Here is a 26496-nt window from a genome sequence, read left to right on the forward strand (position 1 = left end):
GTTTTACGCAACTAATTTACATTGTGTTTTAACACCTTTTAACTCATTTGAACATTAAAAACTTCCTGTACGTTACCACATTCATGACATACGTATTTTTTATCAAAATGGATTCCTTGTGGAAAAATGATTTTCTATTTTTCTATTTTCATTTTTTTAGTATATCGATCATACATACATCAGGTAAGTATTCTTTCGTTCAAATCCATACACTGGTAAATATATTTGTTTCCTCAATTTCTTAATCGTCAAACGATGTACTTTATTTTTTATTTTGAGTGTATATTAGATCTTCTGTTAAACAGAACTGCACACAAACAGGAAAGACCTACATTTTAAACGTCTTGTTAAACCGAAGAAAACGTTGATACATGTATAATTTTATAATAGCGTGAACATATTTACATTTCATACTATTGTTCAACGATGAAACCGTTTTAAACAATATATGAACAATGAACTAAAGATAATCTGGGTTCTATATAAACGAATGTTGAAACCGAACGAGAAACCATTAAAATGCAAAGATCGTGTGAATGAAAACATTTCTAATATCCGTTTATGTGTATATTAAAATAAAGTGTATCCTTTGTAAGGTACGGCGTCCGTTTAGAGATTTCTCGATTTGCAACCGAACCAATCATATAATGAACTGTGAGCTGTCAATGTACATTTGTAAATAGTGCCAAATGTACACATTTAATATGTTTAAAATTAACCGTTGTTTTATGAGTCAGAGCTGATAGTATTTGGTTGGTTAAAGCTGCACCTGCTAATTCCGCATGGGTACTATTCGTTTTTCGAAAGCAAGCAATAGTGTGTGTACTCGATTATTCTTTCATGCAAAGTTAAAGTTGTTTTGTGCTTATTCATGTGTGAGCTTTATTTCTGTAATTGTACCAGGACGAATAAATAAACTTCATGCATTAAAGCGTACCTACAAAACAACAATAAAGGATGAGTACCATACAAATGAAACTGATAAAGTGCACATCGGGAAACATAGGGAGCCTTTTAAATCCAAAGCATTTTATTTTTACTCCTCACATGTAACAATGGATAAAGCAGTAACATAGGGTTGGTAATCAATTCAACATTTCGACGTTGTTTCTTTCTTTCTTTCAGACCTGTATCTTGGTTAATGTAGCCATTTACATGATTTTTTGGGTGTTTTTGTCTTATATAATATTATATAAATTTTGATCGTATCTATTGTCTTGCTAATGGTAGAATTGGTTGCGACGTTGCGATATCCCGAGCAAATTTCAGTAAACATCTCATGTTGGCAAACTTCAATAATACAGATTCGGAACATCACTGTACATGCAGAGGAAACGTCATGTGGTCCAAATCAATGCGATTTAAGTTCCAATGATACACATACTATAGAAGACAACTGTAATGGTGAAAATACCTGTCTGGTGGATTATAACTTTACATCAGCCTGCCTACGGGGCTTGAGATACATGAACCTGTCGTACATTTGTAAACACGGTACTAAAAATATTACACTTTTTTGCTTTCATTGTTTCCTTAGTTTTTAGTAGTACTATGATAGAAATAAATATGGACTATTTTAGTATGTATGCTTTACGGACTTCCTTACCTTGGTTGTACTCATATATATGAATTAATAACTGAACTCTATTCATTATAGAAAATGGGACAAGTGTAAGTACTTTTGAGGAGGATTTCGGAGATTGGGAGGACGCGTCACCAAATAATTTCAAATGGAAACGTATTCCAAATGTGCAACATCATACTAGAGGTATGAGCATTTTCAATCTTTATGTTCATTCTTGATTAACACCTCTACAACTATCAAAATATATTACTTAACTGAATTTTTACTTTTAGTTCTTTTAAACGGGATTTCCAATAAACCATCGATCTTAGAAGTATCTTAAATGATCTTACCAATCATAAAAAGCTTGGAATGTTTAAATATCACAAGATTGTAGATGAATACCTAGATATATAATTTATATTTTTCAGCATCTAGAGGCCATATCATAGCTGCAACATCTACTGTTGGTTCAAATAGTAGAGTACGCATTAATACAGTTAATAAATTCATGGACCCTATATGCTTGTCACTTTGGTACCAACTGTATACTCACACTCATACTTGCTCCTTTAGTATATACAAGATGTATGTCGGAAATCACACTTTATTATTTACCACAGAAGGTAAATCTACATCTTTATATCAATGGCACAACATATCAATAGATGTATATGAACAAGTTCCATTCAAGTTAACACTGGAAGCAAACTTCACGGATCGTACTGATGATGCTATTCTAGTAGATGAAACATCGATATCATATAGGCCTTGCCAAGGTAAATGTAAACAAGAATAAATTCAACAAAATTATAAACAAAAAAGGAAACAGGCAGTGACCCGAAATAAAAGTTTTATACATGATGTTATCTTGATGTTTTCGCATTCCATGGTTAGAATAGGTATTAGAACCTCTGAGAATTAGGTCTAACAAAATTTTAACTTTCATAAAATCTGCACGCATTGTTTTCTCTTTAATTGAAGGACAGAAAATTGGAACCACTTGCCAGGATATCAATACACCAATGACCATAGAATGTGAGACGCAGTTCCTTGCTGAGGATATTAAATTAACGTTTCAACAACATAACCCAACCATTCATCAGACACATTGTCGAGAAAATTCTATTGAAAAGGATCTAAATACATTTTGTGGAACCTTTAACAAATCGGATAAATGTGAATTCAGAGTGTTGGATTTTATGAACAAATATGAAGATTGTATCGTTTTCAGCAAAAATATTTCTCTGACGTATGAATGCATCAGTAAGTATTTACTTTTATCATGTTGACACAGTGGAAAAAAGGTTTTATAATGATAATTCTAGAACCTTTTAGAACCTTAAAACATACTTGGATATGTTTTCATATTGTTTGCCAATATCATTTCGCATTGCTGACATAGACCGTCAGTACAAATTAAGACCAAAAATTAGAGCATGCCGTTAAATCTAGTTAAGCACCTCGATTTAAGTAGCAATGTACAATGGTCACAATCAGGAATATGATCATGTGATAGTCAAACTATATATCATAATATTTCAATGGTCATTATGGTTTGAACTTGTAATTTTTTTATTAATACAAAAGTTGTTCCTAAATATTTGAACATTGTTGTCGCATTTACAAAATACATATTATTGAAATATAATTTCAAGATACTTGATTTATATCTAGTGTTTGCAGGATTATTTACCACAGTTTTTGGTGTATTTTAGACGTTTCTCAGACAACATCTAATATGGAAATTTCAACAGATTCAAGAATCCAATCTGAAGGTAATCTATAAAATTATAAAATATTGGAAGCAACATAGAAGAGTATACTAGATAACCAATGTATCAAAAACAGGAGTTTTAGTGAATCATGTCATATTCCCCAGCTGTGACACACATTTTATTCTACTTAATTTTTCAAACTAATATCTTCTGCATATTATAAGGTACATTCCCAACGATAAATTAAAATTAACCATCGTATTAACTTTATTGGTTATCAACTTTTAATTCAGACAAAAACTTCCCATTACTCGATTCAGCAGATTAAGTTCATGAACTATGGAAAAAAAGTTTCACAATAATAAATCTAGACTCTGTTCTAATCTCAAAACATACTTGAATATGTTTTCATATTGAATATGTAATAGACCTTTACAGATTATGAGCAAAATCGTTAAGTATCAATAGAAATACATTTAGAGAAGGAAAAAAACATTTTACAGACATATATATATTTTCCATACAACAAAAGCGTAGAAACAAAGTATAACAATAAAAAATGTAACATATTAACGACTGTCAAAAGATCACAGCTAATATTTTGTCAAAGTTTTATGAAAATTAAATGAGCCAAATTAGTTTTAGTCAAGGTGTATGGTACCAACTTTACATGGTGAAAAAAAGATAAATGAATACTTGTAATACTAATATACAAATACTAACGTTTGTTATAAAACAAAATCAATGAAAAATGCATCAATAAGGTTACTGTTTGTTTCAATTCGGAAAATGAAAATTTTAGAAGAGTGCGCTTCGTTCTTCTTAAGAAAATGAAGAATTACAAAACGCCTCAAACATGAATGTTTAGAATTTACAAAGTCTCGTACTTTTGAACAACTACGAATACACATATACATGGAAATATTTATAGTCGACAGATAGTTAAGTCGACGTATGAGCAGCGTGAAAATGTACAGTTTCGGTTTTTTCACAATGCTGCTACGTCCCTATTACGCTTCCACAACTATCCCGCTACGATTATACCACGAAAAAGAAGAAGGAAAAATTTGAGACGGCGTGTTTCATGTTTGGTTCTTTCTTGATTATAAACCAAAAGGAGACTCCAGTTTGGTCATTATGACACGATGATGAACGAGTTACGAATTAACTTGATCTTGAAGGACCAGCAATATGCTGCAATTCAGGTTGGATTGGTCGGTCCAACACTTCTACTAGATCAGGATTCGTATCAGTGGCCCCTCTTCTCTACCTCTACCCCTACCACCACGCCCACGATTTTTGATAGATTCTAGTGGCATGACTGTGTTTTGTCCATGAATTATACGTACAGGTATTAAGGACAAAAAGATGAAATAGAGCAGTATTATATGGAACATGATGTTGACGTTATTGATGAGAGCGTAGTATGATCGCGGTATGAATGTTGTGTGATCGAAGTATGATCAGGGTAAGAGAGTGCTATAATCGCATTAGACGCGTGATAAGATCATGTTGCATTCGGAAATGGTCGTAGATGAGCGCAGTAAGATCGTGATAAGCGTAGTGATGTCGCAAAATAAGCGTGGTGAGAACGTGGTATAAACGTAGCGGGATCGTTGTAGAAGCGTGTACCATGCAGTTATCTGACATTCTATGTAATATAACATACGATAATTTCACATGTGAAATAAAATACATCTGACATCTAACAAAATGGCAATAGTATCGACTATACCATTACATCAAATCAAATTGATAATGCTTCGAAAAAGGTCTAGTTCTTTTTATTTAATTTTTTTATTCTATGTTCTTTTAAAAAGTTCGTGATCAATGTTGTAATTCGAAAAACGGATAAAAAAACGTTCACTCGTGCCGCGAATTCGTAAATTAATGAGTTGTTCATTTACTCGTTCGATAATTTTCTATATTTCAATTCATGGATTAGTTATTCTATAAATATCTCAACAGATTCAAGAACAAAAACTTTCACTAGTCAGATCGTTCGCTTTATATGACTGACATAAACCATAACCAAAGGGTGGTTACTGTTTTATTTTCAAAATGTATAATAATAAATCATTATAGGATTAGGCCAAATCAATTTATTTTGGGGAGATTTCAAAGTTAAAAGTTAAGTTAGCAAAAATTATGATTTATAAATTACATAATGAACAAATATTCTAAAGAGAATGACACATAAAATTATAAATTTTCACTTTTCAAATTTGAAGCGTAGTGAAAATTACTATTTTTCTAAAGCATCCCTACCTTAAAATATATAAAGGCAGATGATTGTGCCATGCAATTATTTTGGTCATTCATCCGGATAATGATATGTTCAATCCGGCTGTTTTATTACGGCTTATTATATATATTTTGCAGCTGTTATCCCAGTTATTGTCGTATCAACACTGGCTGTCTTAATAGTTGCTGCTATAGTGATCATCGTGATTGTTTGCAACAGAAAAAAAAGAGCCAAAAATTTGAAACTATGTCAGGCTCCACAGAATACAACTGCAAGAGAAATGGTCGATTCCACTGACTATAATGTAAACAAATATGAGAAAATGACGGATATTAGTATTCGTAAGATACAGGAAAATAAAAATAAAACTCATACAACACAACATCAACCACAAAACATAAAGAATTCCATTGAACAGGATGAAAACATTTGCAAACGATACGAATCATTATCAACAAGTCGAAACTCAGCTGAACATATTTATGAATCAGACTCTAAACCAATTAGTCATTACCAATCACTAAAAATACAACAGCAACTTGAAGAACATACCTATGAATCTACAGAACATGCATTACCGGAATCGATGAAACAGGAGTTATCTCAATATGAATCGCTTACATGCCCTCCAGAATCAGATAAACATACCTATGAATCTACAGAACATGCATTACAGGAATCGATGAAACAGGAGTGTTCTCAATATGAATCGATAACAAGCCCTCCAGAATCAGATAAACATACCTATGAATCTACAGAACATGAATTACAGGAATCGATGAAACAGGAGCTATCTCAATATGAATCACGTACAAGCCCTCCGGAATCAGATAAACATATTTATGAATCTACAGAACACGCTTTACAGGTATCGATGAAACAGGAGATATCTCAATATGAATCGCTTACAAGCCCTTCAGAATCAGATAAACATACCTATGAATCTACAGAACATGCATCACAGGTATCGATGAAACAGGAGTTATCTCAATATGAATCGCTTACAAGCCCTTCAGAATCAGATACACATACCTATGAATCTACAGAACATGCATCACAGGTATCGATGAAACAGGAGATATCTCAATATGAATCGCTTACAAGCCCTTCAGAATCAGATAAACATACATATGAATCTACAGAACATGCATCACAGGTATCGATGAAATAGGAGTTCTCTCAATACGAATCGCTTACAAGCCCTTCAGAATCAGATAAACATACATATGAATTTACAGAACATGCATTATAGGTATCGATGAAACTGGAGGCATCTCAGTATGAATCGCTTACTAGCCCTTCAGAATCAGATAAACATGTGTATGCATAAACAATATCCCCACAGTTATGTATTCTTTGAAAACACGGAAGCAGATATTCAATTTGTATTGTTTATAATATCTTATGCATTTAGCATTTTCTCTGAATTTGAATTCTATATGATTCAATATGAAACGACTATATATGACTGAAACTATAACATGCTAATCTGATTTGTCAATAACATAATACACATATTCTATATATTATATAACAAGGTTCAAATTGTTAGCCGTCATGAAATTAAACGACAAATCAAAGAATGAAACTTTAAAATAACTACTATAGGGCGATGGTTTTGTTTCAACATTCCACCATTCCAGGCCCTTTTGTTTTCCGTATAATTAATGTTGCCAATAATTAACCTGGTATGGGTCGAATCCGATGCCGATACCAAAAATGTATGTCATATTTGGTTTCCGGTTGTAGTTTTTTTCTTTCTTCTTTCCTCCACTATATGGAGTACCACTATTATGTAATAGTGCAAAAACCAGGACTGGTTCAAATAGAAATCTTTTAAAAGTAAAGAAATATATGCACTTTATAATAAGCATAATTTTATCAAATGACAATACAAAACTAAAATTTATAGCAAACTAAAACTGATTTGCTCTTATTTCTTGTATTCTATTTGAATATTTTTTTGTAATTTGTAGATATATCCATAGACAATCTTTAAAAATCACGTCCATTCATACCAAATTATAAAAAAACATAAGCTGTAAAGATATGTCATGTATGTATAATATTATATTAAATAAAATGCAAAACTTAATTATGAGGACGAATGGTTCTTAAGACAGAACAACAAATTTTGAACGAAACGTGCTTAATAAGTCTTTTAACTCCACAAAAAATTAAAACTTCATTGTTTCCAGTAAAGAATAAAACACGGTTTTTTGTGCACAAAATTTTTTTTTTTAATTTGTAATAAGACAAATTGATAAATGTGCTTTCTGCAATGAAGCTATTGGAGATATTAAACATATATTTTGCACATGCCATAAAATAGCAGATATGTGGATAAGATTTGGTGACTGTATTTCTAAAAAGAAACAGAAGTAATAAACCCGTTTAAAGTTGATAAGATAGTATAAATGAATTTAGAAAAATGAACAGAAAATAATAAATGAATAACTCTATTTTCAACTGCATACAGCGTATATCATTGCACTTCAGCGTCCTCATCGCACCTCGAAGTTCCAATATACTGGAATGATGGTAAGTTCAATATTGATAGATAATGAAAGATGCGTGCACTAGCTCCCATCTGCATGGCAATTGCAATAATTTGTCTATTATAGAACTATCTATTTGGGTTTTTTTTTTTTGCAACACTTTTTGATATATTTATTTATAAGTGCTTTATTGACAAATAAAGATTTTAAAATTCAATTTATTAGCTTTTTCAGCTTTTATTTTGTTAATCTCAGACTTGAAAATATTCGGACTCATTTTGACCAATTTCATGTGTCTTTTCTATCATATATTTGCTGAAGTAGGTTCTGCTTAAATTCATATATGTAACGTTTTCAGATTGGACAATTATTTATATCTGTAATTTGTTAATCTATGTTTCGAGGTATTTTCTATTTTCATTTTCTTTAGTTTATGGGTCTCTTTGTGATATAATTGCGTCACTATTGGCTAATATGATGCAGCAAAAACACTTGTTCAATTCATACATATATAATGATTGATTTTATTCTTTTTCCGACAGTATATGAAAGGTAATGATAACCATAGTCAGTTTCCTTCTAATCGGTAGTTATCGTTTGTTGCTGTATATCATATTTGTTGTTCGTTCATTGTTTTCTACATAAACCAGGCCGTAAGTTTTTGTTTTACATTTGTCATTTCGTTACCATTTAATCGAGTAGTGGTATTAACCATTTTTGAATTCTTATAAATTCTATAGAACTTCTGGACAATTTTAAATCTCGGTCTATTTCTGAAATTAATTCTAACATACTTTTGATTTTTTATCCCTGTATACCAACATTTCCAATGTGAAATTATAAAATTGTTTTGTGTAAACATTGAACGACAAAATTTCTTCAAATGTGACGTATAAATTTTCTGGCGTCAGACACACGAAGCAATGCATGTGTTTTTTTTATTTGATAGATGCTTGTGTGCTTTTTTGTAAAATTGATTGTAACACAGTGATGACTGCTGTACTCATATTTTGACTACTTTATTTATTATGTCTGTTTTGTTCACACATCGTTGTAAATATAACGGGAATTTGATGTAAAAGTGAGAGGTTTGGCGCTATAAAACCAGGTTCAATCCACCATTTTCTACATTTGAAAATGCCTGAATATGACAGTTGTTGTCCGTTCGTTTGGTGTGTTTTGTATTGGATTTTGCCATGTGATTAGGTTCTTTCCGATTGAATTTTCCCCGGAGTTCAGTATTTTTGTGATTTTATTTTTTTTACACATAAGTGTGCTGTAGATATTTTGCTTATTGTTGAAGGCCGTACGACGACCTAGATCTTTAAGATCTTGAAGATGAACTCCTTTAAATATTTTATTACAATCCATTGAGGTTTACAAATTTATCGTATGTCAAAATAGTTTAATACAGTAATATTTAATGCAAAACAACACATATATAGAAAGAAGAAAATGTGGTATGATTGACAATGAGACAACTCTCAGCCACATTGATACCACATGACGTAGAGTTTAACAACTATATGTGACTGTATGGGCTTTAACAATGAGTAAAACCCATACCACGTAGTAAGCTATAAAAGGTCTCGAAATAATAAATGTAAAAACATATATATTCCAAGCAAGAAATCTAACAACCTAAATTATGAAAACGACGACACCACTTCCGACAACGGAACATGAGCTTGTTGTGTCTCTCTGCCGCTTCATTAATATCGCAGGCTGCACACAAATGAAAGATTTGTACTTTTTGTCAACAAATGTGACACTAGTAGTCAACTGACACTAGATTTACAGGGAAATTTGGGGATATATCTAAGCGACAATGCATCAATTCTATAAATATAAATTCATTGATTTGTTTTACCGTGTATGATCATTTGAACATATAACACTATCAATCTTTTATTTTTATAAATTGCATTCTCTGATACCTGATATGATTATGATTGCTCTAATTGAAAGAAAACAAACAGGTGACGACGAATATGAATCAGTTGTATCAAAAACCCCACATCGTTTCCTCGAATATGAACTACCAAAAAAAAAAATCACGAATACTACGTCGGGTACCACACGTTGAGCAAAATCTGTCTGCCCTTCCGGGGCACGCGAGATCATCCCGACTGATTTATATTACCCAGTGATAACGATCTATAAAGATGTTGAATCGGGATGGTCAAGAACCAACCGATCTTTAAAAAATGTCTAAAGTGAATAGGATTTACGATGATTCCTAAAACTGTCAATTTTAAGGGAAGACTTTGTTTTACCCTTTTCTGTTTAAAAAATCATCAAAAATACAACTATTTAAAGAACAAAGTCTTGTCCAATGCAAACCATCTTATCTGCATACACACAGTTGTATATAATACAAAAGATGACTCACAGATGTTGAATGCTAGTAATAAACCCCTTTTGCTTCATTATAATGTCCGTTTTGGTTCATTTATACATCTCATTTTCTCGGATACTTTAACATTTTAAGCCAATAAACCAAAGGTTTTATTAACTATAACACATTTATGCAAGAATGTGATAATAAATAAATGATAAAAGTGTTCAAGCATAATGAACTATTCAAAGAAAAGTTTACTATAAAAATACGGAGATGTGATATGACTGCCAAAATCACAACTATCCACCAAAACTCGAATAAAGTGGATGTGAGCAATTATAGTCATTCGTACGGCTTCCAACGGCGAAAAAAGCTGTACCCATAACCTATACATGTTATAGTAGACTGATAAGTTAACCAATCACATTCTTCACATTTTTCCATGTAAACAAGCTTAAGAAACTCAGAATGTTTAACTGCAACGAAGTGGATGATAAAGTACCTACTATTTTTAAATGCAATAGAATTTTTCTACCCTTTTTAGTTTTAAACCGGATTAGACTGCATAATTTGCTGGTTTTATTAGAAAGAAGGAAAATGTACTACATAAAGATATGTATGAAAAAGCAAACCAACAAATAACCGGATATAAACTCTGTGAAAATTACCCAATATTACAAGCTAACTTCTATTTTTATTTTTATTTATACTTTCTTTCCGGTTGTCAATTTATAATAAAAAATTATAAACAAAAATAGTTAAAAGTCTTATTTGTAAAGAACACTTACTTGTTTATCGTTTTTTAGAGCTCAGTTCTTCTCTATTAATTTCGATAAATTGAACGATCAAAGTAAAAAGAAAGTAAGAAGAGAGGTTTATTCTGCCATAATCGTAGTGTTTGAAGTCTAGAAAAATGTGAAGTGATAACTGATTTTAAGTTGAATTATAATTTTGATGAATGGGGTCGATTATAAGCTCTAGGCTGATTACCTATAGACTCTTACTATAAAAAGTAAAATCAACAAAATCCTGAACTCCGAGGAATATTCAAAACGAATGTCCCGAACGAAATGGCAAAATCTAAAGCTCAAACCAATGGATAACATGTATGTTCCTGACTTGGTATTGACATTTTCTTATGTAGAAAATGTTGGATTAAATCTGGTTTTATAGCGCGAAACCTCTCATTTGTATGAAATTCCTTTAAATTAACATCGATGTGTGAACAAAGCAAACATACTATCTCATGGTGTTGTTTGTTCTCTGTCTCTCTCAAATATATTCCAATTACTTATATTCAGACAGTTTAAGTGGTCTAATAGTATAGTGTGGACAGTCGACTGGATTAAACATACGATTTCATAATTCAAAATCAATTAAATTCTGTTAAAAAAGAAGGCGTTGGCAAACTAGAGCAGAGTCTGGTTGACTCAGAGTAATATAATACAGATGAGTAATTTGTCCTAGAATGTAAAACCTTCAGCTATTATATAGAATTTGAAAAGAAATATAAAGTTTGTGTTTTTGTATTCTGGGGTCACAGTTTTATAAGTGATCAAAAATATAGTTGTGTTATTGTACCTGTATATTACAATTTATCCCAATTGGGTAGTTCAAAGTAATCGATATTCAAAATACTAATTAAAGTGCATGTATGCTCTATCCAACGTTGAACGGTGTGGAAGGGTTAATTCACAACCAGGGTTAAAGAATCCATATAAATTGTTGGTTGAATATTGAAGAATATCAATATAATGATAAATTGAGCAATGTGTACCTTTGTACATAAAGAGAGTAGATTGTCAATGTATATTCCCGCACTATACGTTTTAGACGATGTTTATGCAATATTAAATATTATCATATACATTGTACTTAGAATAAATAACATATGATATTTACTGTGTGATAATAGCATTAAATTAACGTAAATTCCATATTTTTTCGAATTGGTACCAATTAAAAAAAACAATTATTTGGATACTGAAAGTACATTGTGTAAAATAATAATACTAAAAAAAATAAGAACCAAACAAATTTTTAAATAAATGTGTTTTTTTTAAAGTTTCAAACATAATTTAGAAAGTTACCTTTAAAAAATTGACTTTTCCAAACAGTGTTCATTATGTATATTGTTGATTTGAAAAAATAAAATTGTCGATTCGTCCATATTGAAATGTTTTTCTTTTCTGTTGAGACATCTGGTAGAAAGATTTCATATCGAATGTACAAATTTTGGGATCCGACGTCCGTGAAAAAAAAAGATCATAACTTGCAATTTTTTATATCGCATGAATTATCAACCCTCGGTCAATATCAGCCCTCGAGCCATGCGACTCTTTGGCTGATATTGAACCTAGGGCTGATACATGTGATAATACATACGATATGAAAAATGCCATGTAATAATCTGATATTATATCTATTGACAACCAGTATCAGAATTAACTCATTTGAATCTAAATTTAAATAAATAGCATAGTGGTAAGTGGAATGATACAAAGATATGATTCGTTTATTCTAAAATGATCGTTTTAATCATGTAAATATGACTTATGAAGGCAGAGGGGTAAACACTACAAATTGATTCAAAAGTATTTATTAGGGTTCTTATATTCTGCAATATGATAGAACCCTAATCCTGTACTGAAAATGCAAAAGATGCTGTTATTATGTCAGTATCGGTTAATGCATTATGTTTCTTTTGGTATTATGAAACTGTCGACTATCATCCAGATTTGTGCACTTTATAAGTTTTATAATCTTTGAATAGTATTCTTTTGTTATTAGTGTCTTAATTATTTTTCATGTATTGTAGTTTGTCCACGCGTAACATATATGAGGAATCAAATAAAGAACTTAAAGAAATAAATCATTGAATTTAATCAATGCAGGAATTGATATTAATTAGACAGCAGTTAACGAAACATTTTAGGAAATTATATTATTCTAATAATGTTTATTTGTATGTTCATAAAAAAACAATTCAATTGATTTGTATTATACCAACAGGAGATGATAAACTGAATCTAAAATATCATCCAGTTTTATATGAAACATTGATAGAAATATGATAATATAAATTTGAGTACCCAAAAGTAATACGAGTTTGTTCATTTCGTTTGCTTTACACTTTTTTTTACGTTTTTTGTAATGAAATATTGACTAATTTATACATCATTTATAGAAATAATGGCAGTTTATGTATTGAAGTGTATTTTTTCAAAAATGTTAACCTAGTTTTAACAATACAACATATGTACTTCCCTTATTAATATAAATTATATTTTACACGACCAAATTACATTGTGTTGAATGGTAAAATTAGCAATAACACTTTTTTTAAATTCAATTGAACATTAAAAACTTCCTGTACAATACCACATCCATGACACATTTTTATTCAAAATGTATTCTTTGTGGATAAGTGAATTTTTATTTCTATATTTTCAATTTTTAGATATTTTAATGATGCATACAGCAGGTAAGCGTTCTTTCTTCAATACACAAAAACCTTTACATCTTTTATTTTCATAATTACATGTTTTGTACTTTATCGTCAAAAATATTATTTTAAATCAATTTATATTTCGAGTGGTTGTATATGAGGTCTTCAGTTGCGCATACTTTCTCAAATGAAGGAATATCTCTCGTTAAAACAATTGTTCAATCCGGGTAAATGTTGGTGTATAAATTTACAATAATAGCGTTTACATATTCGTTTCATGAAAAATAAAGCACAAGTGCCAAATTTAATTGGCTTTTTATTCAAGAAAACCTAGAGGTATTGAAAAGTATTGCAATTTATATAAATAAATGTTTTGAACTGAGAAAACTATCAATATAGTACAAATATTGTTTTATTTGAGACGTTGAGAATATTTGCCTTTTAATAATAAATATAATTGTTAAGCTTTTTTTCTAATATGTGTGTGGCTCTGATCTGGCTGTGGTTTAACATCTAAGAATTGAGATGGTCATATTCATATTAATATATTATTATTTTGTCAATTAAAAAAATCATTGTAAAAGATTACTTTGTTTTTCATGGGCCCTTTAATTGGAATAAAAATATCTTAACTTATCTTATCTTTCATACTTTTGCTTAACGGACAACCCCTCATAATTAAAGATGCAAAATGAAATAAGAAGACGTGGTATGATTTTCAATCAGACGAATAGCCATTTACGATAAACTGACATTAAGAATAACGCAAAATTTAGCCAGAAATGAACAATACCTGAAAGTTAATCTTGGTTCGTTCTATATAAACGAAAGTTGAAGCCGAACGATATACCCTATGTATATAATTTATGTGGATGAAAACAATGAATTCTAACAACTTTTGAAAGAAATGTTAATGTTTGTATTGTCCGTTTAAGTTTCTAAACAAGAATATCAAAATAAAGCTTATCCTTTGTAACAAATGGTGTCCTTTCAGAGATTTCCTGATATGCCAACGAACCAACTATAGTACGAACTGGGAGCTGTTGGTTTTTTTTAACATTTTCACAAATGTATACATTTAATATGTTTAATATTAACGTATGTTTTATGACTCATCAGTAATAGTATTTGTAAAGTTGTTTTTGCTTTTACATGTATGAGCTCAATTTCTGTAATTTCATCAGGACGAATAAATAAATTGCATGTATTTAGGCGTATCTCAAAAACAACTTTAATGAATGAGTGACATACAAATGAAACTGATAAGCTGCACATCGATAAACGTGGTGCGCCTTTTAAACTCAAAGCGTTTAATTTTTACCCAATGTACCAATTGATAAAGATGTTTAGTAAGCATTTCAACATTTCGATATTATGTGTCTGTTAGAACTCCTTCTAACATACCTGAATCTTGATTTGTGTTTCCATTTGCCTGATGTTGGGGTGTTTTTCTCCTTGCGTATTTTTTGTAACGGTAGAGGTGGTGCTTTTAATTTCTGTTGGTTGAAGAAAGTGTCACAAAATAAATGGATAAAAGTTTTAATGTGTGTTTTTCCACTTTAATTATATAATTTCGATGCTGCAATTAGTTATAAAATTCTACATGATGATCGTTTTAATTTTCTTGCCAATGGTAGAAGTGGTTACGACGATACGACATCCCGAACAAAATGCAGTAAACATCTCATGTTGGAATACTTCAATAATACAGATTCGGAACATCACTGTACATGCTGAGAAAACGTCATGTGGTCCAAATCAATGTGTTTTAAATTCCAAAGATACACAGACTATAGAAGACAACTGTAATGGTGCAAGTTCCTGTCTAATGGATTACAACTTTACATCAGCATGTCTACGGAGTTTAAGATACATCAATCTGTCGTACACTTGTAAACACGGTATTGAATATTTTACCATACATATTATTGAGTACTAATCATACCCTGAATCAGACGAAGGTGTAGCATAAACATATTGATATAAAATCTATAAATAAGTTAGACAAAAAGAGCTGAGAGATACCCAAGGAAATTAGTTTAAAAAAACGCAAAGAAACTGACAATTCCAAATAGACATGATCACAAAGTACCGATCTAAGAGTATTCGAAACTATTCAAATAAAGATAGAATATAATTTCAACCATTAAATAAACCATTTCCTAGTTTGAATTTTGATTTAGTTTAAAACCGATGGCTTTAATTTCTCATTTTAATGTTGTATCAGTATTTTACGGTATTTGTATAGTACCGTTTTATCACCTAGGAATTGCCCACATGTAAAATACTAGGTCAACGCTATACAACCAAATTGGATTTGTGTTTATTTCTTAAGGGGTATTGTTATTAGCTTTATTTTTTTTTTCATATTGTTTTATTGTTTTCAATACAATGAATGAAAATTATGTACATGTAAGACAATGATAATCCCTTTCTTCATGATTAAGTACGAGCGTTGGCAAACTCACTTGTTAATTCACCATTCCGTGACATCGATAAGGAAATTTTCTATTAATGTAGAAGTGCCGGATAAACGTATCCAAAGATAACCAGTATGTCCCGTCTGTCTATAAACCGTCGCTCTAAGCACAACTCTGACATAATTCGTAATCAACATACGGAGATAAATGTAGTAGAAAAATCTATTTCATTTCAATAACCATTAACAAATTTATGCATATACACCAAATATATTATTCCATATTTGTCTTGCGATATCAACTATATGAATGAATGAATAAATAATGTTTTAAAGTGCAACCTGAATTGCCATAATATAATACATATGTTATGAACATTGTTATTTTCAGCCAGCATTATAGGCTTATTTTAAAACATTATTATACATGTATAGCTACATTTGATTTGATATAAAATATTAAGTTTAACAGTTTTTAAGTCGTGTAGTTTTGTTAAAGTAAAAGTATTTATATAACATCTTGTCTCATCCTTAAACAGTTTTTGATAAAGTTTACCACCGTTTTCGGGTTGTTCGTTAACAGTTCGTTTAGTGATTCTTCTGGGGAGTCAAAGTTAACAGAGGTGAGTTCTCGTTTGAGTTCGTTCCTTCTAGCAGAGTAACGGTCACAAAAAAGCATAAAGTGGTTTTCATCTTCAGTCATATTGGAGTTGCATACTTTACAGATTCTCCGGTCGGCTGAAATATTTCGATATCGACCTCGTTCGATTTCTAAAGGTAGAGAACTGTATCGAATTCTTGCTATAACCGATCGCTGTTTTCTGGACAAGAACTTTTTAACATACGGTTCAGTACAAAATTCGGTCTTAAGTAACTTGTATGTTCTTAGTTTTGGCATGTTCTGAACATTAATAGTCAATTCACTTTGAAAGTATCAACAAGATTAGTTTTAACGGAATCAATTTCATATTTTGTTGAGATCTTATCATGGTTGTTTGTACAGTTAATTTAGGCTGATAGACCACTATTGTTCAATATTGTTTTAACACTGTTGAACCAGGTGTCCTTGTAGCGTGTGGAAAGATCGGCATCCAAAAGGAACACTTTACGACTGATCCTGAAATCAGGAAATTTCATAAGTCTACACCATAAACGAATTATATTACATTGATTGTTTACAAGTATAGAAGTCCATCCCATATCACCTGTTATTGCTGGAATCGGAGATGTTTTCCCATCACCCAATAAATCTCTGGCACTAGGATGTCTATGAATAAAGCAAAAAGTGTCGGAGCAAGGTTGTCACCTTGACGTACACCATAATCTATTATTGAGAACCATTCCATAAGTATACCAGGTGATAATCGGACAGCAACTTTTAGTTTTGAATAAAGACATCTGATCGTTTTGAACATATTCCCAGATATACCTGAACTTAAAAAGTTTATTCCACAAGATAGTGTGGTTGACCGAGTCACTAAAGTCGACAAAACATAAGAATGTGTCCAAATTCCTCTATTTTCTATTACGCAGAATTGTATACAACGAATAAATATGATCAAGACATGACCTTAGACACCTAAATCCATTTTGTTCTTCGCTCAATAAATTGTTGTTCTCGAGATATCTTACTAGTCTTTCATTCATTATTTGACTAAACACTTTAGCCACAGTTGACATTAGACTTATGCTCCTCTATATCCCAACGGATCACGATAATCCTTTCCGTTTTTTAATATCTGATGGATAATGCTTTGACACCACCTTAATTCATTAATTACACATAACTTGGTTAAATAGTTAATTTACTTTATATTCATATTTGTTAATTATCAATGAGAGGATGTTTTCGTATAATTGTAAAATACTACTTATAAATAAGACTTATACATATTAATTTATCACTTAACTCGATTTATTACAGAAAACGGCACAAGTGTAAGTACTTTTAAGAAGGATTTCGGAGATTGGGTCGTCGAATCATCAAATAATTTCAAATGGGACCGTACTGCAGGAGTTCTTGATCATACTGGAGGTCTGTTCATTATCTATCTTTATTGTTACACTTTATGAAGATTTCCATAAATTTGAAAATGATCTGTTCTGTGTATATGACTCGTTGAAACAGTTATTTTAGAAATTTACTACTTAATTAGATATCTTGACTATGTATATGAACGATATAGAATGAACCACTGTTATTATAAGTATCTCTTTAGTTTTCAAAACAATCATGATGAACATGAAATGCTTTAGATATTACAGGATTGTTGATGCACACATGTAGATAATTTCTATTTTTCAGTTAGAGGTCATAGCATAACTGCAATAAATTCTTATAGTACAACTGGTAATGCACGCATTAATACAATGAAGGAATTCAGAGAACCAATTTGTTTGTCACTGTGGTACCAACTTTATTCCAACAGTAATGCTGCTTGTTCTTTTAGTATATACAAGACTTATGACGGAACGCATACTCTAATATTTACTACAGAGGGTAAATCTACATCTTTAAGGCAATGGATCAATATATCAGTAGATGTATATGAACAAGTTCCATTCAAGTTATCATTGGTAGCAAACTTTTATTATAGTTCCACAGTACGCCATATTCTAGTAGATGATACATCGATAGCGTATAGACAGTGTGAAGGTAAATATAATCACAACTTATATCAACAAAAATATGAGAAAAAAGGAACGAGGAATTGTCCTTACAATTCTACGTTAGTACTGTTGTCTTTATTTTGCAATACATCGTCGGGTTAAGTATCTAGTCCTCTGATAAATAGGTTTAATTCATATCTGATTAGCATAATCATGCTAATAAATACCTTTTTGGATAAGGAAATGCCGGTTGTTTGTTGAATGAAAAACTTGTTTCATACAGTATCACTAATTTCTCAAACATTGCTTTGTAATATCGATTATTGGAATTCGTCGGGGTGTCATTAGTGCAGACAAAACTTTACGTAGCACCTGTATTCATCCATAGAAAAAAAAGTGTATTAAAAAAAAACTTTACGATATCCGCCATGCCCATTCAAGAAGGAGTGACGACCTCTGAACATTTTGAAATATTTATGTTTTTTCAAACACATGAAATACTTACAAAAGTCGGATCTATTTCTTTTGATTTTACACAGATGTTTTCATAAGTTTTTGATTTTCAAATGTTTTGGCCTCGAGCTTAACTGAAAAGACATTGACTGTCGAAATGCGTATCTTGTTCAGAACAATTGGTATCATTTATGTTATTAGATATTCGTCTCATTGATCAATGTATTCATCTCTTAAACATTTACAACACGATCTGGTTAATTACTTTCTTACAGTGAAAAATATAAGTGAGAGCATGGATTTAAAATATCAACATATGTATGTAAAAATGAAATTGAAAAGCTTATTTGTATAAAGGAAATTCATAAACTCTCATAAAATCGACATGAATTTGTTTTCTTATAAATGAAGGACAAACAGTTGACACCACATGCCAGGATGTAGATACACCAATAAGAATAGAATGTGAGACACAGTTCCTTGCTGGGGACATAGCTTTGACGTTTCAACAAGAAACCCAAAATATTCATAAGACAGATTGTCAAGAAAAATCGATTGAAAAAGATCTTAATATAATTTGTAGAAACATAGAAAAATCGGATCAATGTAAATTCACAGTGTCGGATTTTATGAACAAATATAAAGATTGTATCGTGTTCAACAAAAATATTTCTGTGACGTATGAATGCATCAGTAAGTATTTTACTTTTCATGTTGACATAAAGACGTTACATTTGTCTACTGGTTTCACCTTCTGCCTTACTTTGGATTGCTACAAAACATCGAAATATAGTTGCACATCACACATTAAGGTTAATGTTTAGATAGTCATGTTAATCATGGTATACAAAAAGTCAAATCACAAAAATACTGAACTCCGATGAAATTTTAAAGCCGCAAGTCCCTAATCAAATAGCAAATTCAAAAACTCAATTAAATCAAACGAATGAACTGCCATATTCCTGACTTGGTAACATATGAAGCGTACTTCATTGTTATTCTCACTCTTATGCAGGAAATTGCTCCATGCTTAGAGGCACTGAATTTGAGCTTACACAATTAGATTATATTTATAAAAAAAAGAATTTAGCATGTTTAAGTAGACCTGACTGTCATGCATACTTTTATTTTTTTCACAAGCAATATGTAATTATGATGAATGCATTAAAACGATATAATCTATATGCAAAAGAAAGTTTCGACTGATCCAGTTATTGATACAAATATATTGAACTAGTCTTCACTTGGGACTTAACGCAAACATATTTCCTTTCTCAATTTCATATCTTTTAAATTACTTATTACATAAAATTGAGAATGTAAATGATGGGGAATGTGTCAAAGAGACAACAACCCGACCATAGAACAGACAACAGCCGAATGCCACCAATGGGTCTTCAATGCAGCAAGAAACTCCTACACCCGGAGCCGTCCTAATTTTTTTTTATTTCAGTATGCATAGATCCAGTCCCAATGTTATTTAAGTGTGTTTCTAAAAAGATTTACTTGTCATCGACTGTCATTAGTATTAGAGAAACATATGCATGACAACAATGTAAACTAAGTCTTGTAATTTCGATTCAAAATTAACAAGACTAACAGTAGCATGTTTTTGTCTTTTCTGTCTTATATTATTTAGTATTGCGGACATACATAGTCAGTAGAAATAAGAGCAACAATAAGAACTTTGACGTGTATGTTGTCAAATCTAGCCAAGCATGTCGATTGTATTAGCAAGGTGCCATGATCCAAATCAGAATTTAATCCTGTGACTTTCACACAATACATATTGTTACAATAATCATTATAATTTGATTTTTCTTTCTTTTTTGTATTAATGCAATAGTTGTTATTAAATGTTTGAAGATTATTCTCGCATTTACAAAACACATACTATTGAAATAAAATATATAACTTGATTCATATCCAGTATTTGCAAGATTATTTTAATAGTTTTGTGGTATTTTAGACAATTCTCATACAACAACTAATATGGAAATTTCAACAGAGTCAAGAATCCAATCTGAAGGTATTCTATAAGATTTAAACAGTATTGTCTTTTTCATGTACGATAGTTCGGATGAGAAATTGAATCCAAACGAATTGTTATATCACTTCGCAAAACGGTACCAAATGTGGTTCCCATATGCTGAAACTTATACTGAGGGTTTGTGTTGCCCAGATTTATATTGCTTTTTGCAGCACTTAGACAAGCATAATTTAATTTTCGGTATTATCAATTTGTAGTCGATTTGGCTTTTGAACTGTTCTGATAAATCCTATGTTGCCTAAACGTGCGTTGAGCGAATTGCCTATAGACATTTCACAGTATCGTACTACACTACATGATCGTTTGTGAATCAATTATTTCAATTAGTTATTTTTCTGTATATTAATTGCTGTTTTTTTATTTATTTATTAATCTATCTATCTTCACATGTATTTTTTTGGCAGATACGAGAAGAGGATTTTTGGGGTTTCCTGTTAAATATAATATATTAGGTAATAAATGTTTGTTTTAAATTAACAAACAAAATACTTTGATTGTTATATCTGTAATGAAATACAATTTTTCGGTATATATTGTACGAGAAATATTCTGAAACGTGCGATGTGTGATATAATGCTGTTTCAGGATCGTAATATACTTAATCTATATTCATCGGCTATGTGGTATAGGAAAAAATTAAATGATATGAAGGATCTGATAATTTGCATCTATGAAATGAAAATCTTAAAGGATATACAATGTAACGTTGAATACGTATACGGAAACGGAAACGGTGCCAACAGTGATTAGTGTTTGCCACAATCTAAATGTTGATATACATTTTTAATTTCAGCAATAGGACACATGTATTTTGTTTTTTATTTGGTTTCTGGTTGAATCATAATCACTATTTAGATGGTTAGAAAAATAATAATATTATATCTCTGACAACCCCCATAACTATGAAATACAAGCAAATGGTCAACTGAAACTTAGAAGTTAATTCGGATGAAAATTTGATGAAAAGAGCGTTAAATATTAGAAATGTCACCAAACTAAATTTTGATAAATACAATAACATAGGTATTGAATAACCAAAAGATGTTCTTTACAACTTGGTTTTTGTTAAGCAACTACAAAATAATCAATCAACAAAATTGTGACTCAAATACATTTACGTTTAAATATTTCATGCATCTCAAGCTTTATATTTTGGATAAGAACATCATTTCTTTAAATATATCTTTAGCTTGTTTAAATAATTCGTAAAATGTGTGAATGTTAGAAGATAAAACATGTCGTTTGTATTCTTCTCGAAACACGTTAATTGAAACTTTAATATCATCACCACTGTTTTATGAAACTGTAAGGAACAATTCTGAAAAATGGGAAAGCACCAGGAATCAACTAATCCTGGTTAACCAATAAAACGGGGATAAAAAAACAAATGAATATTTTTTTCTCTTCTATTTCATCAATTGCAATTTTCTACCTACAATTCACAGCATTACAAGTATGAGTTTTACAGAAAAGCTTCTTTGCAGGCTCATATAAAACAGACGAAATTAAGAAGCCATAATCTCCAAAACAACAAAAGGAATAAAATGATGGTCTAAAGCAAAAAAAAAACATTATGGAGAGGGCGACACTTTTTTTATTGTACCATAGTAAATGCGTACCCTCGATATCTTTCTTTATGAGATAAGCTCCCTTTTACCACTCGCATGCAGCGATATCAATTACTAATATTTATATTGACTGTATTATCTGCAATAATGTATATTGAATGTAGTGATAACCGTAGTCTTACAATCATTTTTTTGTGATTGATTCTTAGAATATCACGATAAGGGTTCATACATGTTTGTTAATTTTATTTAAATGTGTTTTTTCTGTTATTTAAGTAATAGCAGCTGGTGTCAGCGGAGGATTACTTGTTATAGTCATAGCTGTGTGTGTTATACGTCGCATCAAAAGGTAATATGATGTTGTTAACATGTATTTTAATAACTTTATTTGATTGAAACCACCAATGACATTCTGACGAAAAACCTACAAGACCATTCTTAAAGACATTACAATTTATATACGAAGAACTGTGTTTACATTATTGGAGAACCCTAATTTGGCATATACTGTAAAAGAGGGGCGAAAGATACCAGAGGGACAGTCAAACTCGTAGATCGAAAATAAACTGACAACGCCATGGCTAAAAAAATAAATACCAAGGTACCAAGACCTTGTTGATAAATATCCCGTATCAATTTCACAATTAATACATGATGGTCTTGATTCTGCATACTGATGTTGTTTATCATCTTAACAACGTGTTATATTGTTTTTGCTTTTGTCTTTGTTCTATTATTAATATTATTTTTACTGTTGGATTGTTTTCTGTTATATCCATTTAACGTGGCTCGGTACTTATACATCCCGTCAATGTGTTTGTATTATCTCTCATTTTTGCTGGTGTGTTTTGTATATGCGACTTTTTGTGTTTCGTTGGTTCTTATAACGTGACTCTGTACTGTAAAAGATCCTGTCAGTATGTTATTGTTCTTTAATATGTCATTATGTTATATTTCTATTATAAATCAGAAAATACATGGAACCAAAAACGTCAAAATTATTAAATCACATTTGTGGATTCTTATAAATTCAATAGAACTTTTGGACTATTTTAAATCTCGGTCCATTTCTGAAATTAATTCTTACAGGCTTTATTTTTTTTACCCTGTATGCTACATGTAACATTGCCGATGTGAAATTTTAAAATAGTTTGTATAAACATTGAACGACAAAAATATGTGACGTATAAATTTTTTGACGTCAGACACGCGAAATTGTTTCTTTTAAAATTGTAACACGATGATGACTGCTGTACCCAAAGACGTGGCTTACAACCAGTACAAACCATTGATATAAATGTATTGGATTTGATGAAATGTTGATATGAAATTTTTACGATATAGAGGAAACGTTTGTCACCCTTTATGGTTTATTACTACGGCAAAGTATGTTCATATGTTCAGTTTCCAAATAGAAATTTTTAAAGGACAGGGGCGGGCTGTATGTTTGTCCTTTTTATGTACAACTTAAATAAATAATATTTAATATAATTTAATTATACTCTTTTTAGAATTGTCTTAAAACTCATATATTTGAATTTAACAGAATTAAAAAACAACATTGATAACACAATGCAATGAGGCATATATTCCTATATACCGTGACGGATGCAAATAATGAAGTATGTTTGCTAGAACTTTACGAGATATGTTCAACATTCTAAAAGGTTAGGGAAAAAATAGTCAGGTACATGTGTTATTTAATTTTTTCCAATATATTAGTTATGGTATATCACGAAACAAATATGTTAAATTTTACATGTAATGTTACAGATCTACAACTGGTAAACAGGTGGCTAAACCTGGCAAAGCTAGCAACGCTTTTGAAGGACTGCAATATGACGACGAACGTCAACTAAATCCATCCTCGTCTCAATGTTTAGGTCAAGATAAAATGTCAAAGAACAACGCAAATGTATATTTACCAAAGAATTTAGATCAGAGTGGTAAAGAACTAGCCGATCTATATAATATATCTGACGAGGATGGAACTTACGATGTTTCCAGTAATAAAAAACAACTAACACCCCAAAATGATAACAATATATACAGTCATACAGCAGACAATATTTATGATTCCGGAAGTCATCACAAGCTGACGGACAGAAATGAAGAAACGTACGATCATTTCTTCGGAAAGCAAACAGAAGATGAATATGACACTACCACTCGAACGTGAATTTTACACGTTTAAACATGGCATTAATGTAGCCGTCTATGTGAATAAGCTTGTAAAGCAAACAAATACGAGGGTTAACATTTCTATAAATAATGCAGACCTGGCAGGTGTATTTTCATTCAAAACAATAGGCCAAATGTGTACAGAAAAAAATTGTTAACATGAATAAAATTAATTCCAAACATCAATCAGCCTTTGTTCTGATTTAATAGTAATTAATCATGATAAATTAGTTCAATAACATTACCTAGTTATCTAAAGTTCTAACGTATTTTCATTTTTTATTTTTTGGGCATAGTAATGAATGATATGATAACTCAGATGGATTTTGCTGATCAATATATATGTAACACTCCCAAACGTGTCCTGTCCCCCAAACGTGTCCGATTTCCCCAATCGTGTCTATTCTGTCGAAACGTGTCCGTAATATCCAATATTCCCCAAACGTGTCCGATAATTGTTATTCGCCAAAACGTGTCCACTATTAAACGCCAGGACGTCTTACGTCTCTTAGCGTTAATATATGAATAAAATCAATAACGTTTACGGCAATTCTATAATGGGGGACACAGTTGATAAAGTGGTCACTTATTAGTATCAGTTGGTTCAATGCCGGTTGTTATTGCAAATTTAACCTGTAACATATAAATCAACTTTTGACTGAAATTGCTTATATTCCAGTTGCAAGTATCATGCTCGTTAAGAGCGCACATACATTTACAAACAATTTTAGTTCAGTTGAATCAATCGTTTATTATGTAATTATTCTGTACTAATAACCTCCGATGATGCCTTTTATATTACAGCTAATTTCCTAATGCATTTTAACAAAACTTTGGTTAGCTTGCTTGCTTGGTTTTTATATTGTACAATCCATAGGATAACACCCAATTAAATTCAAATATAATATATTCATGTTAAACAATGCCTATATATATTGTTTAAAGATGTCAATCTTATTTACAAAGCTTGTATTAACAATTATACAAAACAAAGTAAGCAAGCCAAACAAAGTTTTACTTTACAAGCATTAGGAAATCAGCTGTAATCCGCGAATACTGCACGTCGGGCTTTTAAAAGGATTGACTTCCTTTTTTTTCAACAGTTCTGATATTTTAAAAAAAATTCAAATCATAAACTGGTTATCAGGTATTTTAATGAATTTTAGGTATCCAGCATCACTATTAAAGTAACATGCAAACAAGAGTCATAAGTCCAGTGCCAAATATTTCATGCATTATTTGAACGATATCATATTAACAATAAATACTATACATAAGTTTTATTATCATACCGGGGATTTAGGATTGGGCCTAAATTTGTTTACGATTATTCGGGATTAACATTAGTTAAACTTAAAAATCTAAAGAGCCAGTAAAGACCGATTTTGTTATAACTTCACT

General features: G+C 30.8%; 1 protein-coding gene across 1 annotated transcript; it reads left to right on the top strand.

Moving 5' to 3' along the window:
• Positions 1 to 25281, top strand: LOC139488707 (uncharacterized). Its single transcript, XM_071274526.1, has 9 exons — positions 1 to 183; positions 1231 to 1494; positions 1658 to 1768; positions 1996 to 2343; positions 19708 to 19989; positions 21266 to 21325; positions 21751 to 21798; positions 23200 to 23263; positions 24688 to 25281. Exons 1-9 carry the CDS (start codon positions 84 to 86, stop codon positions 25091 to 25093), a joined length of 1683 nt encoding a protein of 560 aa, XP_071130627.1. The 5' UTR covers positions 1 to 83; the 3' UTR covers positions 25094 to 25281.
• Positions 25282 to 26496: the final 1215 nt, after the last annotated feature.

This window comes from Mytilus edulis, chromosome 9 (assembly GCF_963676685.1).
Source record: "Mytilus edulis chromosome 9, xbMytEdul2.2, whole genome shotgun sequence".
Taxonomy (NCBI): Eukaryota; Metazoa; Mollusca; class Bivalvia; order Mytilida; family Mytilidae; genus Mytilus; species Mytilus edulis.